Here is a 14,251-nt window from a genome sequence, read left to right on the forward strand (position 1 = left end):
GTCTGTGTTGTTTGATCATTCATAGAAAGGCAGTTAAGCATAAAGGGCTCTGCAGCCTGACAGAAACGGTAGCCAGTCTCTGCCATTAGCTGGGTGACACCCCAGGCAAAGTAGAGCTCTGAATTTATTTGCTCATATTTAAATGGCAATTAATATTTGGCACATGGGAGATGAGTGATAAATAAGGTAAGTGTTATTGTTGCCTGAGAGTTGCCCTTTTTTATTGTGGTAAAAAAACATAACAGAACATTTATCATCTTAATTATTTTTAAGTATACAGTTTAATTTGCTTCTTTTTAAATGACGTTAATGTGATTTTCATAATTAGGAATACATCATAATACTCCTTCTCGTAAGATGGTAATAATTAACATATTATTGAGTGCTTATCATCTACCAAGTACTTGCTAGGTGCTTTCAGAGATTTCTCATCAGTCCTAACAACCCAGAGAATTAAGTATTATTGGGGTTTTTTATAGTTTTAATTTTCAAGGCATTTTATTTTTAAAACAGGCTTCTGGCCTATAAGTATTGTTCTTATGCATTTTTGCTTATGATATAGCATTCTTTCATTCATTCAACAAATAATACATATTACATGTAAGAAACTGCAAGATGATGTGGATATACCAAATAAATAATAGAGTGCCCTAAAATATATTATTGTATGTCGTTATGGTACCAAAAGAAATCCCATACACATTCTATTTAACTTGTTCACACTATTATATCTTCTTTCTCATTCCGTTTCTTTTAACTGAAATATTTCAGATATACAAAACAAAGTAACACCTGATTCTCCATGATCTCACTTAAGAAATAAAACATTATAGTGACCATTGAAATCTCATATGTGACTTTGTTGAGCCTATTCCTCTTTCCCTTGTTAGAGGTAGCCACTACACTGAATTTGGTAGGTATCACTATTATGGATGTTTTTATATTTTTCCTACATATGCATGTATATATAAATAGCATGCTGTATTATTTTAAAACTATGTAAAAATGGTTTCAGATTGTATATATCCTACTCTATCTTCTTTTTTCCACTGTTCACTATATACTTTTGAGATTATTCATGTTGAGAAATGATTTATTTTCACTCCTTTATAGTGGAGCTTTGCAAACTTTCCTTAAAGGGCCAGATAGTAAACATTTTAGGCTTTGTGGGCTAAGAGGCAAAATCAAAGCTATTATGTAAATACTTAAATAACCATTTAAAATGTAACCTTTACAAAATGTAAAAATTATTCTTAGCTCTTGGGATTTATAAAAACAAGTGGCTGGTTGAATTTTTAGTATCATTTTATTTGGGCATATGAAAATGTATTCATCTAACCTCTTGATAAAGTTTTCTAATTTTTCACTATTAGAAAAAATTTTTCCATGGACATTTTATATGTTTTCTTGTGTATATGTGTAAAAGGTTTCCTGTAGCATTATATATACCAAGAAATAGGCTGACTAGGGGTATCAAAGAAAACAATTTCAGTTGTTGGTAAATTTTCTAAAATACTGTGATAGATTAACTGTGTTGCATACATCATAAAATGCCTGTAGGTAATTTCTTCTGTGTCCTCATTTCCATCTTAGGCCAGTTGTGTGCCATTTTTCTTTTCAGAGTTTTTCAAATTAGTACTTTCTTGGTAGGTCCTTGAATCAAATTTCCTTCCTGGGCTAATTGTAAGTCCTAGGACCTGAACAGGGTTAGCTGTTATTGTTAACAAAATTCTGTGTTGTTTCTGGAAGAAATATTTTACGAAGAAATGTAAATAATAACACACTTTTCATTTTTATAGAGTTGCAGGAAGCTCAGAACATGAAGATAGTGTTATGACTGCAAAAAATGTTCATCTAAAACCTCAGAGCAATGGACATCCATGCAAGACACCAGCAGAGTCTGACTCTGATTCGGAAGAACCTAAAACTTTAGTTCTGGAAGGAAGGTATGCATGTGTTCTAAGGATCATAGGATTTACTCATTATGTTAGTTATTCATTGCTGTGTAACAAATTGCCTCAAAGTTTAATAGTGGCTGGCAAACATTTATTGTTTCATAGTTTCTATGGGTCAGAAATCTGGGGTTGGCTAGTTCTGGCTCAAGGATTCTGTTGAGGTATTGTATTCAAGATATCTGTCTGGTATGTAGTCCTTTGAAGGCTTGACTGGAATCTGAGGATTTACTTACAAGGTGGCTCCTCTGTATGGCTGTTAGCTGGAGGCCCCAGTTTCTTGCTGTTTCGTCTCTCCATGGGGCTGTTCAATATGGCAGCTAGCCCCTCACAAAGCAAGCGATCTAAGAGAAAATATAACTTCAGTGGAGGTCAGAGTGTCTTTTAATGTGTTTGAAGTTGCATACTGTCATTTCCACTTTATTCGTTAGAAACAAGACACTAAGTCTAGACCACATTCAAGGAGAAGAGAATTAGGCCCTGCCTCTTGAAAGGAATTCCACAAATTCTTCGATATGGAATACTCAGTGAGCAAACCAGTTAACCTACTCTTATAATATCTGAAGTCATATGCCCTTTTTAAAAATGAAGGAATGATAAATTATAGCAGATTCTCAGACTTAAAGGATAACTAACTTTTCTTTACTACTTGATGGGTTATGATTACAGGGCCTATAATAGGAGGAAAGGGATCTAGGACTGAGATAAGCTAAATCATCTCTTATAATTTCTGGACTATATTTTAAATTCCTTTTTTTTTGGTAGTAGTTTTTAAAAATATTAAGCTGATTTATATCTACTTTTATTTCTTATAATTATTTGTATCGAAATGTTATTTGATATGAGTTAAATTCATAACTGGTCCATGAGTTACTTTAAAAGGCTATAAAATTCAGAATTTATCATGTTTGATAGTCAGTTATAGAATTAAATTGTAGATTCTTTGTTTTATTCAGCAAGTAAGTATATTGTTGATAACCTATAACATTGCTTCTGGTTTTATAAGAAATAAACCTTTTGTCAGTTTTAGGAGAAAAATTACCTTTAAGATAGATTATTAGATATATGCATTATGAAAGCACAGATTTTATAGTTTGCATTTTTTTTTCTTAAGTGGACCTTTCAGGCTCAAGAATTATTTAATGTCTGGAAAGAATAATTCAGATGTAGATAATGAGGAAGTTCAGGAAAATTCAGGTAAGTTATCATTTATTTTCTACTGTCTTGATTTTTTATGGCATCATACATATGGAAATAGGTGTGCTGTGTTTTTATTTAAATTAACACCAATGGCAAATGTGTATTGAATACTTACTTTTATGAGCCTTATTAGATGTTGTAAGATCTTATACTTAGGTGAGAGAGGGAGGAAGATAATAGAGAGAGAAGAGTGACAGTCCTTTCTTTGAAGTAGGACATAATGAAGTCATTGACACTTAAGATATCTACTTCACTATTTAAAAATTTTGAGTTGATAAGGGTGCATAAGTGAAACAAGTTTAGTAATGTACTGATAATTCTTAGAGCTGAGTGATGGGTATATCAGGTTCATTATACTATTTTCTCTATTTTGAATATGTTTGAAATGTTCCATAATAAAGATTTTAAAAAATGCATGTTAATGGAAAGTTTTATGATTTTTATGCTTCTAAAGAATGTGTGCTTAGAATATAATGTTATACTATTTTTTCCTTAATTCACTAAATCCTTTTTCCTTTAAATTTTTTTCTTTCTCCTGGGTTTAGATTTATTTTGTTATTTTTCTCCTCTAAGTTGAATGCTTTCTATATTTATTTTTCTACTTTTTATTTGGTAAATAAAAAGCAGTGAATTTTTCTGAGTAAAAGTTTTAGTTTAATTTTATAGTTTTTTTTTTTAGTAGTTTCTTATTGTAGTGTAGTATCAATTATAGTGATTTTTCTTTGATCTAAGAGTTACTTAGGAATGCATTAGTCAAGAACCTGGTCTCCAGAGTTAGGAATCTGGGAATGAGTCCAGCTTTACCACTTATTAGCAATGTTTCCTTGAGTAAGAAATTCCAGTGTTCTTAACTTCAGCTTCTTTATCTGTAAAATGGTGACATCAATTCTAATCCCATAGATTGATATAAAGATTAATATGCATTCCTTGCTGTAATAGTTAGTATATATTAAATATGTAATGTTGGCTGTTATTTTATGAAGTTGTGTTTTGTTTTGCTCTATGTTAATAATTTTAGTTTCATTTCTTATTCTGAGAACTTTGGCCTATATTATTTATTTCTTGAATTTATTAAGGTTTTCTTTGTGTTCCAGAGTATGCTTAGAACACATAAAATTCATGGAAGAATTTCTTATAATTCTTCCCATGGATGGTTGAATAATATAATTTTTTGTGTGTACAGATATGGATTTAAAAAATATATCCAGCCCAGCCAGTGTGACTCAGTGATTGAGCCTTAACCTATGAACCAGGAGGCCATGGTTTATTTTCTTGATCAAGGCACATGCCCAGGTTGTGGGCTCGATCCCTAGTGGGGGTCATGCAGGAGGCAGCCAATCGATGATTCTCATCATTGATGTTTCTTTCTCTCTCTTCCTCACCCTTCTTCTCTGAAATCAATAAAAGTATATTAAAAGAACACATATATATCCATTCATTATTTTATTTTTTAAAATATATTTTATTGATTTTTTACAGAGAGGAAGGGAGAGGGATAGAGAGTTAGAAACATTGATGAGAGAGAAACATCGATCAGCCGCCTCCTGCACACCCCCAAGGTACTTGCCCTTGACCGGAATCGAACCTGGGACCCTTCAGTCCGCAGGCAGATGCTCTGTCCACTGAGCCAAACCCGTTAGGGCTCATTATTTTGTTGATACTAAAAGTAGCTATATATTTTGGAATATACTCTGAATATTTATGGAGTTCATAAGTATTTACTAAATGTTGTGGAATACTTGCTATGTATTCATAAAGGCTAGGGATGTAGTTGTGAACAAAACTGACAAAAATTTCTGCCTTCATGGAACTTATTTTATGGAGGCCAGGATGTAAGACAATAAGAAAAGATAGCAGAATTTAAGATTTGTTGGATGTTGAGAGTAGAAAAATAAAGCAGGGATTTTAAGGTGGGAAATGAGGGCTGTGTTTTTAAGTAGATGGCCTTACTGAGGAAGTAATCATTTGAGCAAAGATATGAAAGAGGAGACCACAAACCAAGCAGCTTTATGGGAAAATAGTGCCCCAGACAGAGGGAAGATATAGAGCAAATGTCCTAATATGTAGAGTCTGTTCTGATGGAGAAAAACACCAAGGAAACCAGGAGGGCTAGAGCAGAGTAAGAGGGATAGAGTAGTAGGAGATGATGTCACAAGGTGACAAGAATGAAAGATCCATCACAAAATGTTAAAGGCCGTTGCAAGGATTTTTTGGCCTTTTTTTTTAAGAGAGATGGGAAGCCATTGGAGGGTTTTGAGCAGAGGAGAGGCATGATGAACCTGTAAACAGAGTCACTGTGGCTGTTGAGTTAGGGGTAGACTGATGAGTTTGAGGGGGTTGATGTAAGATTGGAAGCAGGGAGATCAGTTGGTGAGACATTAATAATCCCAGTGAAAGGTGTTGGCTTGAACTAGATAGAGGTTAGCAGTGGAAAGGTGGAGAGCAATAGAAGGATTTTAGGTATTTTTGAAGGTCGAGTCAATAGGATTTCCAGATGAATGGGATTTAGAGTATAAGAGAAAGATAGGTATCAGGGATTATGTTAAGGTTTTTGGCCTGAGCACCTGAAAGAATTATGTCATGCTTGATTTAGAGACTACTAGGGAAGGAGCAGATTTTGGGAACAAGAATAGGATCTTAAATTTGGACATGTTACATTTTATATTATTCTGATCCTTTGTGTCGTAACATTCAATTTGTAAAGTCTGTTAAGATCTGCCACAGTTGAAGTGCTTTTCACTGCAGTGGTCTGTCTGTTCCTCCATCTGTTTACTGCAGTGTTTGCTATACACATTTCATTGCTGTTATTGAGCATGTACACCTTCATATGGAATGTACGTACTTTGGTCAAATTTATCTTCATCCTCTTACAGTGTTTTTACCTCATAGTCTGTTTTGTCTAATATTAATTATGTGATTCTTCCTTTTGGTTTGTTGTTGTTTCTTATATTTTTGTTCATCCATTTTTTCCCCCATTACCCCTCACCCGAGGATATTTTTTTCCATTGATTTTTCGAGAGAGTGGAAGGGAGGGGGAGAGATAGAGAGAAATACGATTGGTTGCTTTCTGCACATACCCCGACTGGAGCCAGTATTTTTTCTTTAAAGTTTATATATTTATACTTATTTTCAAAACAAATATGCTGTTTACTTGTTGGTGAAGTTGGTAGCTATTCTTACATATGCTAATTTTTAAAACACAATGAACAACTAGTCGAGTAGTAAAAATACTCTTTTGTTAGAAAAAATACATTTTATGATTTAAAAAAAATATTTTATTGATTTTTTACAGAGAGGAAGGGAGAGGGAGTTAGAAACATCAATGAGAGAGAAACATCAATCAGCTGCCTCCTGCATACCCCCTACTGGGGATGTGCCAGCAACCAAGGTACATGCCCTTGACTAGAATCGAACCTGGGACCCTTGAGTCCGCAGGCTGACGCTCTATCCACTGAGCCAAACCAGTTAGGGCAGTAAAAATATTCTTGAGCCATAATCATTTTTTCTTTAAACTATCTGGCTGTTACTCTTTTGCCTCATCATACTTAATGTTTATGAGTAGAGATTTGAAGGCAGGTTTCTTTCTCTTTTTCTTAGTTGATAACCTGTTTTCTTTCATCTCCATGCTTATTAGGATTCTTTAATCTTTGAAATTCAGGAGTTGTGTCTGTGTTGTTTTTTAAAAAGTAACTTAAAATGATTACAGACTTTATCCAGAAATCCTGTGTCCCCTTCATCTAGATTCTAACAGTTGTCAACATTTTACAACATTTGTTTCATCTTTCTCCTTGCCTTCTTTACATATAAGTTCATATATATTACCATTAGCCTCTTCGGAACTTTTGAGAGCAAGTTGTAGATACATTATATCTTAGTTAGTATATGTTGATATAATGCAAGACAGGAACATAATTGCTCTTCAAACATCCAAATCAGGAAATCAGCATTGATGTAACACTAGTACAGCAGTTCCTTGTATAACATCGTTTTGTTGTAATGTTCATGAAAAACAAAATGATTACAGGCCAGGGCTACTGTCTGCGTGGACTTTGCATGTTCTCCCCATGTCTGCATTCGTTTTCTTGAAGTACTCTGGTTTCCTCCGACATCCTAAAGATGTACACATCACGTGAATTGGCATGTCAAAATAGTTTCAGTCTGAGTGAGCATAGGTATTTATTTGTGAGTGCTCCCTGTGATAGAAGGGCGTTCTGACCAGGATTGGTTTTTACCTTCTGTCCTGAGTGTCCAGGATAGGCTCCAGCCACCCGCGACCCTGGAACTGGAATAAGTGGGTTGCAAAAGAATGGTCTTCTTGGCAATATTAGAAGTGTTTTGGGTCTTACTTTAGAAGTTCGGGGATTTGGCTTTTGTGATCAGAAATATGCCTTAGGAACTTAACTCTTACTTATATCAATTAGCCTGTGGGAAAATTGGTTTCCTTATATGTTGTTTTACTTAAAGTCACAGTTTCCAAGACCTTATTGACAACATTAAGTGAGGACTTATTGTATTCCTTCATGGACTTCATGCAGATTTCACCAGCAGTTCCATCAGTGTTCCTTTTTCTCTCTGGTTCTGGATCTAGTCCAGGATTATGGATTGCATTTGGCTCTCTTGTCCCTTCAGTTTCCTTCAATAAGGAACATTTCCTTAGGCTTCTTCTAATTTCCTTGACATTTACATTTTTTTTGAGAAAGTACAAGCTTTTCATTCTTTAGAATGACCTTCAACCTGGGTCTCTCTGATGTTTCCTTATGATCAGGTGTCAGCCATGTACATCTGACAGAAATACTACAGAAATGATGCTTGTTCTTTGCGAATCATGTTAGAAGGTGCACAATGTTGCCCCATCTCCTACTGGTGATGTTAGTCTGGATCACCTACTCAAGTTATTGCCAGATTTCTCTACTCTAAAGATAGAGATTTTTCTCTCATAATTGACTATAGAGGCCCGTTGCATGAAGATTTGAGCAATAGACCTTCCTTCCCCTGGCTGCCAGCACCGGTTTTCCTCCGGCAGCTGGGACCCAGGCCTTCGCTCTGGCCGCTGCCTTCAGTCTTCGCTCTGGTCGGATCCTTCAGTCTTTGCTCCGGCTGGAGCATCGCTCCTGTAGCTTCCTCTGCCCCCGCTCTCCCCCTCATAGCAGGCGTCCTGCCCCGCCTGGCTGCTCCGCGCCTGCATGCGTGCTGCCCAGAGGCCTGGAGCAGCTGGGGGGTGGGGCCTCCATCTTTGTTGGGCTAATTTGCATACTCACTCCTGATTGGCTGATGGGTGTCATGAAGTGATGGTCAATTTGCATATTTCTCTTTTATTAGTGTAGATGTGTTTTGTGGAGTGATGCTCTAATACTGTTTTAATAATTTGTTTCTTTTCAAACTTCTACATCAATCTTATCATCCATTAACATTCCCACCTGAATCATCAGCCATTAGTGATAGCAAATTATTTTCTATTTCTGTTTCTAATTCCTTTTCAATTAGTTAGCATTCTATAAGAAATAGTTTTTTTTACCCCTTTATCATTTTTTATTCATTATTTATATTACTAGAGGTCAGGTGCACGAAATTCATGCCCAGGTAGAGTCTCTAGGCCTGGCCAGTAATCAGGGCCAATCTGTGGGGTGACCGGCAGGGCGATTGGGGGGCCCCTGCCTTGGCTGGACTGGGGTCTGCGTGCTGGGGGCAGCTCCTGCGTTGAGTGTCTGCCTCCTGGTGGTCAGTGTGTGTCATAGCAACCGGTCATTCTGCTGTTCTGTCCACCGTTCGGTTGATTTGCATATTAGGCCTTTATTATATAGGAATTAATGGACTACTACTAGGTTCCTGTTTTATTTAATGGGTTGTAACATTTATTGTTTATTCTAGTACTCAAATTATGCCATATTTGCCTAGTAGGTATCCTTTCAACTGGTCCCTATGTCCTTTTGTCATATTTCTTTCATGTTTTGAATACTGTCTTATTTTTTTGGCATAGGATGTTCTAGGTCCCATGCCTCAACTCTGGAATCAGTTATTTCTCCTAAAAGACTAGTTTCTTTTTAATGGAGGATGGCATGTAGAAGCTCAGATCTGGGTGTTTGGTGTGCTCATTTAACTGGAATATCATTGCTTCTAGGTTCTTTTAGTGGACTGAGATACAAAATAGGTACACACATACCTATATATCTACACATATACAAGCATCTACATCTATTTCTGTATTTACATTTAGAAATTATGAGTTCATATCAGTACATCTGACCAGAGTCCATTTTTATAAACTCCTTCTCAGGTAGTGAGAAACCTGGTTCCTATTATTTGCTTTGTTCCTTCTCTGACCCCACCAGCTGCCTCCAAGACCCACTGCTGTGGGAAACTTTCAAGCAATGACTAGTTTTCTACTTGTTCCAGAGGGGATTTCATGGGAAATTGGATATTTTTCTTTTTGGTACTAGCTTTATTGAGATACTAGAGGCCTGGTGAACGACATTCGTGCCCTTGCGGGGGAGTCCCTCAGTCTGGCCTGCACCCTTTTGCAGTCTGGGACCCCTGAGAGGTCCTTAATGCTGCCGCAGAGGTGGGAGAGGCTTCCGCCACTGCTGCTGCGCTCGCCAGCCATGAACCCGGCTTCTGGCTGAGCAGCGCTCCCCCTGTGGGAGCACACTGACCACCAGGGGCAGCTCCTGCATTGTGTGTCTGCCCCCTGGTTGTCAGTGCATGTCATAGTGACGATCCTTCCGCTGTTCAGTCGATTTGCATATTAACCTTTTATTATATAGGATACTTTACATATCATACAGTTAATCCATTAATAGTATACTGAAGGCCCAGTGTACTTTGTGGGGGGGGGCGGTCCCTCAGCCTGGCCTGCACTGTCTGGGAGCCCTCTCGCTGTCTGGGAGCCCTCAGGGGATGTCAGACTGATGGCTTAGGCCTGCTTAGATCTAACTTTCAGGAAATGCATATTACATACAAAATTGTATCAAAAATTTTAGCTGATTCATGGACATTAAGTGTTCCAAATACATAGTGCGGTAAAACCCTCCAAAACTTGGTGGCTTCAGATAAAAATTGTTTTTTTTATCTCTCAGTTTTGTGGATTGCCTTGGGTTAGCTGGGCAATTATCACTTGGCATCTACATACATTTGTAGTTAGATGCAAGCTTCTGGGCTAGAATAATTTGAAAGCTCAACTGGGCAGGAAGTCCAAGGTGCTTCTTCAATTACATATTTGGCACCCAACCAGGGTAGCTGGAACAGTTGGGAGCTGGCCAAACATCTCTTCTCCACATGACCTTTTCATGTGGTTAGCATGGATTTTCTCATATTGTGGCAATCTTTGAATAGTGAGTCTTCATATATGGTGGTCGTCCGTCCCCAGAGTGAAGATCAAGATGCTCAGTTGGAACCTGCATATCTTTTCAGGACTTAGCCTTTGAAGTTCCAGAATAATATTTCTGCTGCATTGTTAGTCAAACAAGTCACTATGGCCAGTAGAGATTCAAGGAGAAGGGAATTAGTCTCAGTTTCTCCATAAAGAACATTTGTGCAAAGGAAGAGAAATAATTGATGGCAGCTATGTTTAGATGCTATTTACCACACCAAAATTGAGAGCCTCTGACACACTGCTAAATTCAGTACAGTTGTACTATTTTAGAGCTTTAAAAATAATAGATTACATTATTAATATATTAATTGTTAATTATTACACCCTGCATTTTTATCCACCAGTGGCTTATTTCACCTAAAGTCCACGAGCAACAGAAAACCTATTTTTTATATTTAACTCCTATGCTCTTTAGATATATTCATTGTACCAAAATCTAGAGAAATGTTATACTGTCTTTCATTAGTCTTTATTAACAGTGAAAAGCAGAAGTAGTAATAAAATGCATTTTCAGATCAAATTTTATTTAAGATACTTATACTGAAGTTAACCAAGTAATACACTTTAGCTCAACATGAAATTAGTGCCCTTGTTTATGGAATTATCTTTTGCATTTTGCAGATAACTCAAGAGTAAAAAGATCTGAAGTAACACAAAAGAACAAAATACATCACAAATTAGGTAAGGTTATTTCTGTCTTTTAATGTATTTATATTATAAAACCTGTTTCTAAATATAACTTAATTTTTCTCAAGTAGGGGAAATATTATTTGTATTAATTGGCAGGTAAATTAAAACTACATATTTAATTTTTATGAATTTCATAAGTAAATCATCACAAGCCACCTGAGTTTCTTTATTGTCAATATGTAAATTCTGTAGTTCTCATTCTTTGTTTCAGAGTAAGGAACATGATCCTATCTAGGCTAAGGATCTAGGATGGAAAATTCTATAAAATGTAACTGCTAAGTAAATGGTTTCCCTGACAACTTCCCCACCCATTTTTACCCAGTTCACCCCTAAATAAAGCGATAGCTTGTATAGCTAAATAGTAGGCTGGGAGCTGGGGCATCCATGTAAAAGCCCATGTGAGGATTAAAACTCCATGGTTCTTCCCCAAAGAGATATTTGCCCGTCAAGATTCATGGGACCTCTCATCTTTGTGGAATTAGAGTGGCTTTTATGTTTCTTCCTATACTTGAGGCTGTGAATGCTCCTGTGCTATACCTGAAGAGAACCAGTATGAGTGGAGCTTTCTCTAGTTGCTTCAACCATAAACTCACAGCTCAGTTAGTATTTTCGAAGCCCATCTGCTATACCTTTTATGCTTAATGTTTGTCTTGGAGTGGAATGATGACTAGAGTCAGGAATAGGCAAACAGAAGAAAAAAATGTCCCTGGGCAAGGACTCCAGTAACCAAAGAGGAAAACAATCGCCGAAACCGGTTTGGCTCAGCGGATAGAGCGTCGGCCTGCGGACTGAAGGGTTCTGGGTTCGATTCCGGTCAAGGGCATGTACCTTGGTTGCGGGCACATCCCCAGTGGGGGGTGTGCAGGAGGCAGCTGATCGATGTTTCTCTCTCATCGATGTTTCTAGCTCTCTATCCCTCTCCCTTCCTCTCTGTAAAATATCAATAAAATACATTAAAAAAAAATCAAAGAGGAAAACAATCATTATTCCTAAAAACAGCAGGCAACTTCGGTGAGCTAGAACTTTTATTGTACCTGGACAACAGTTGACAAAAGAAATATGAGCACTTTCAGAGGTTCAGTTCTAGCATAGAAGACTTTCTGCTACTAAATTATTATTTTTCAGTTTAAAAAGTCAGCAAATGAACTGAATATAAAGATAGTCACTGTTGAGGACTCGATTAGTAGCTAGTATTGACGTGGAAGAAATTCCTCAAAGCAGAAATATAAGAGATGGGAACTATGAGAAAAAAAGAAAACCAATGGAAATAACATTGGAGACAACAGACAAAATATGCAGATAATAGTTTTAATCTGTTATTTGAATGAGTTTATCAACTGGCAGACAGAATTACTGAAAAAGATATATCTCTATACATAAGTGAATAAAATTCCTAAATTTTTAAAGGATAGAGACAAGTTTCTATTGAGAAAGAGAAAGTTAAATGACTAGCACTGCCTATCTATAACAATCCTCCCATATAATAAAAGGTAATATGCAAATAGAACAGCGGAACAACCGAACAACTGGTCGCTATGACATGCACTGACCACTAGGGGCCGTGTGTGAAACATGGCAGGCGTCAGCTGTGGCGGGATGGTGGAGCAGGTGAGCAGGGGCGCCAGACCAAGGCGGGGTGCCGGTCGCTGTCATAGGGGAGAGCCTCTGTGGTTAATGAAAATTCTTTGCTCCCGTGCACCGCGGTCCCGCCTGGTGCTTGCACCCACTGCTGGTGCCGGAGCCACTGCTCGCACCTGCTGCCAGTGCCTGGCGCTAGCCCCAATCACACAGCGCCATCAGCGGGTGTGAGCGGTGGCTGCCAGCCCTAATGGTCCCTGAGGGCCTCTCTACCTCCCCCTGCTCCTGAGGGGCGATTGGGGCAGCAGCCGCCGCTTGCACCCGCTGACGGCACTGGCCTCACTCGCACCCGCTGCTGGCTCTGTCCCCAATTGCTCTGTGTGGTCAGCAGGTTCAAGTGGGGCCAGCGCCATCAGTGTGTGGAAGTGGTGGCAGCGGGAATGGGGCTGCAGGCAGACAGGGGACTGGGGTGGCTGTGGCGGGAGGGGCTAGGCAGGGTTGCGGAGGATGGGCTGAGACTCGCCCCTGTGTCCACCATAGCCTCGTGGCCCACAGTTCCTTTCAAGGTGCGTGAATTTGTGCACTGGGCCCCTAGTGGAAGAATAAAGTAACATCTATAGTCTACTTTCAGAAATATATTACAATCCATATAATCTTATAACTACCCAAGATATCTTTCTTTCTGATAGTTGAATTTATTTTCGAGATAATACATTTAGTTTAGTATCCTCCATGTAAAATACCTATGTTAGATATTCTAACCAAGTATCATCTAAATTAGAGTTGAGTCCAAAGAGAGGAAGTGGTAATGAGTAATAATTCTTGAAATATATGTGGTTCAAATTTAAATAACGTGTGTGTGTTCTTTATTGCTTTGTGCTAAATTAATACAAATTTAGTGGCTAAGACAATACATTTTTATTATCCCACTAGAGGCCTGGTGCATGAAATTTGTGCACAGGGGGTAGGGAAGTGGGGGTGTCCCTCAGCCCTACCTGCACCCTCTCTAATCCAGGACATCCTTCTTGCAATCTGGGACCGCTAGCTCCTAACCACTTGCCTGCCTGCCTGCCTGATCACCCCTAACCACCTCTGCCTGCCAGCCTGATGCCCCTAACTGCTCCCCTGCCAGCCTGATTGCCCCCTAACTGCCCTCCCCTGCTGGCCTGATCGCCCCCTAACTGCTTCCCCCTGCCAGCCTGATCACCCCTAACTGCCTCTGCCTCGGCCCCTGCCACTGTGGCTTTGTCTGGAAGGATGTCTGGTCTAATTAGCATATTACCCTTTTATTAGTATAGATGATTCCTGTGGACTGGGCGCCCAGGCACAGATTAGTTGGGTCCTCTGTTCAAAGGTTTTATAGGCTGCAATCAAAAGTGTCAGCCTGGGCTGTGGTCTCATCTGAGGCTTGTAGTCCTTTTCAAAGGTAATGTGCTTGTTAGCACAATTTAGTTCCTTGAAA

At 38.3% G+C, this 14,251-nt stretch overlaps 1 protein-coding gene across 3 annotated transcripts in view; it reads left to right on the forward strand.

Annotated features, from left to right (window-relative positions):
- The window catches only part of CENPC (centromere protein C), a 79,207-nt gene that overhangs the window by 46,534 nt on the left and 18,422 nt on the right, over window positions 1–14,251 (forward strand). For all 3 annotated transcript variants that reach the window (XM_080676034.1, XM_080676036.1, XM_080676035.1), the window contains exons 11-13: window positions 1,800–1,946; window positions 3,067–3,149; window positions 11,143–11,202. In XM_080676034.1, coding sequence (XP_080532160.1) covers window positions 1,800–1,946; window positions 3,067–3,149; window positions 11,143–11,202 — 290 coding nt within the window. The remainder of the gene's footprint in view (window positions 1–1,799; window positions 1,947–3,066; window positions 3,150–11,142; window positions 11,203–14,251) is intronic.

This window comes from Plecotus auritus (genome assembly GCF_963455305.1).
Source record: "Plecotus auritus genome assembly, chromosome: 1".
In the NCBI taxonomy this organism is placed as follows: Eukaryota; Metazoa; Chordata; class Mammalia; order Chiroptera; family Vespertilionidae; genus Plecotus; species Plecotus auritus.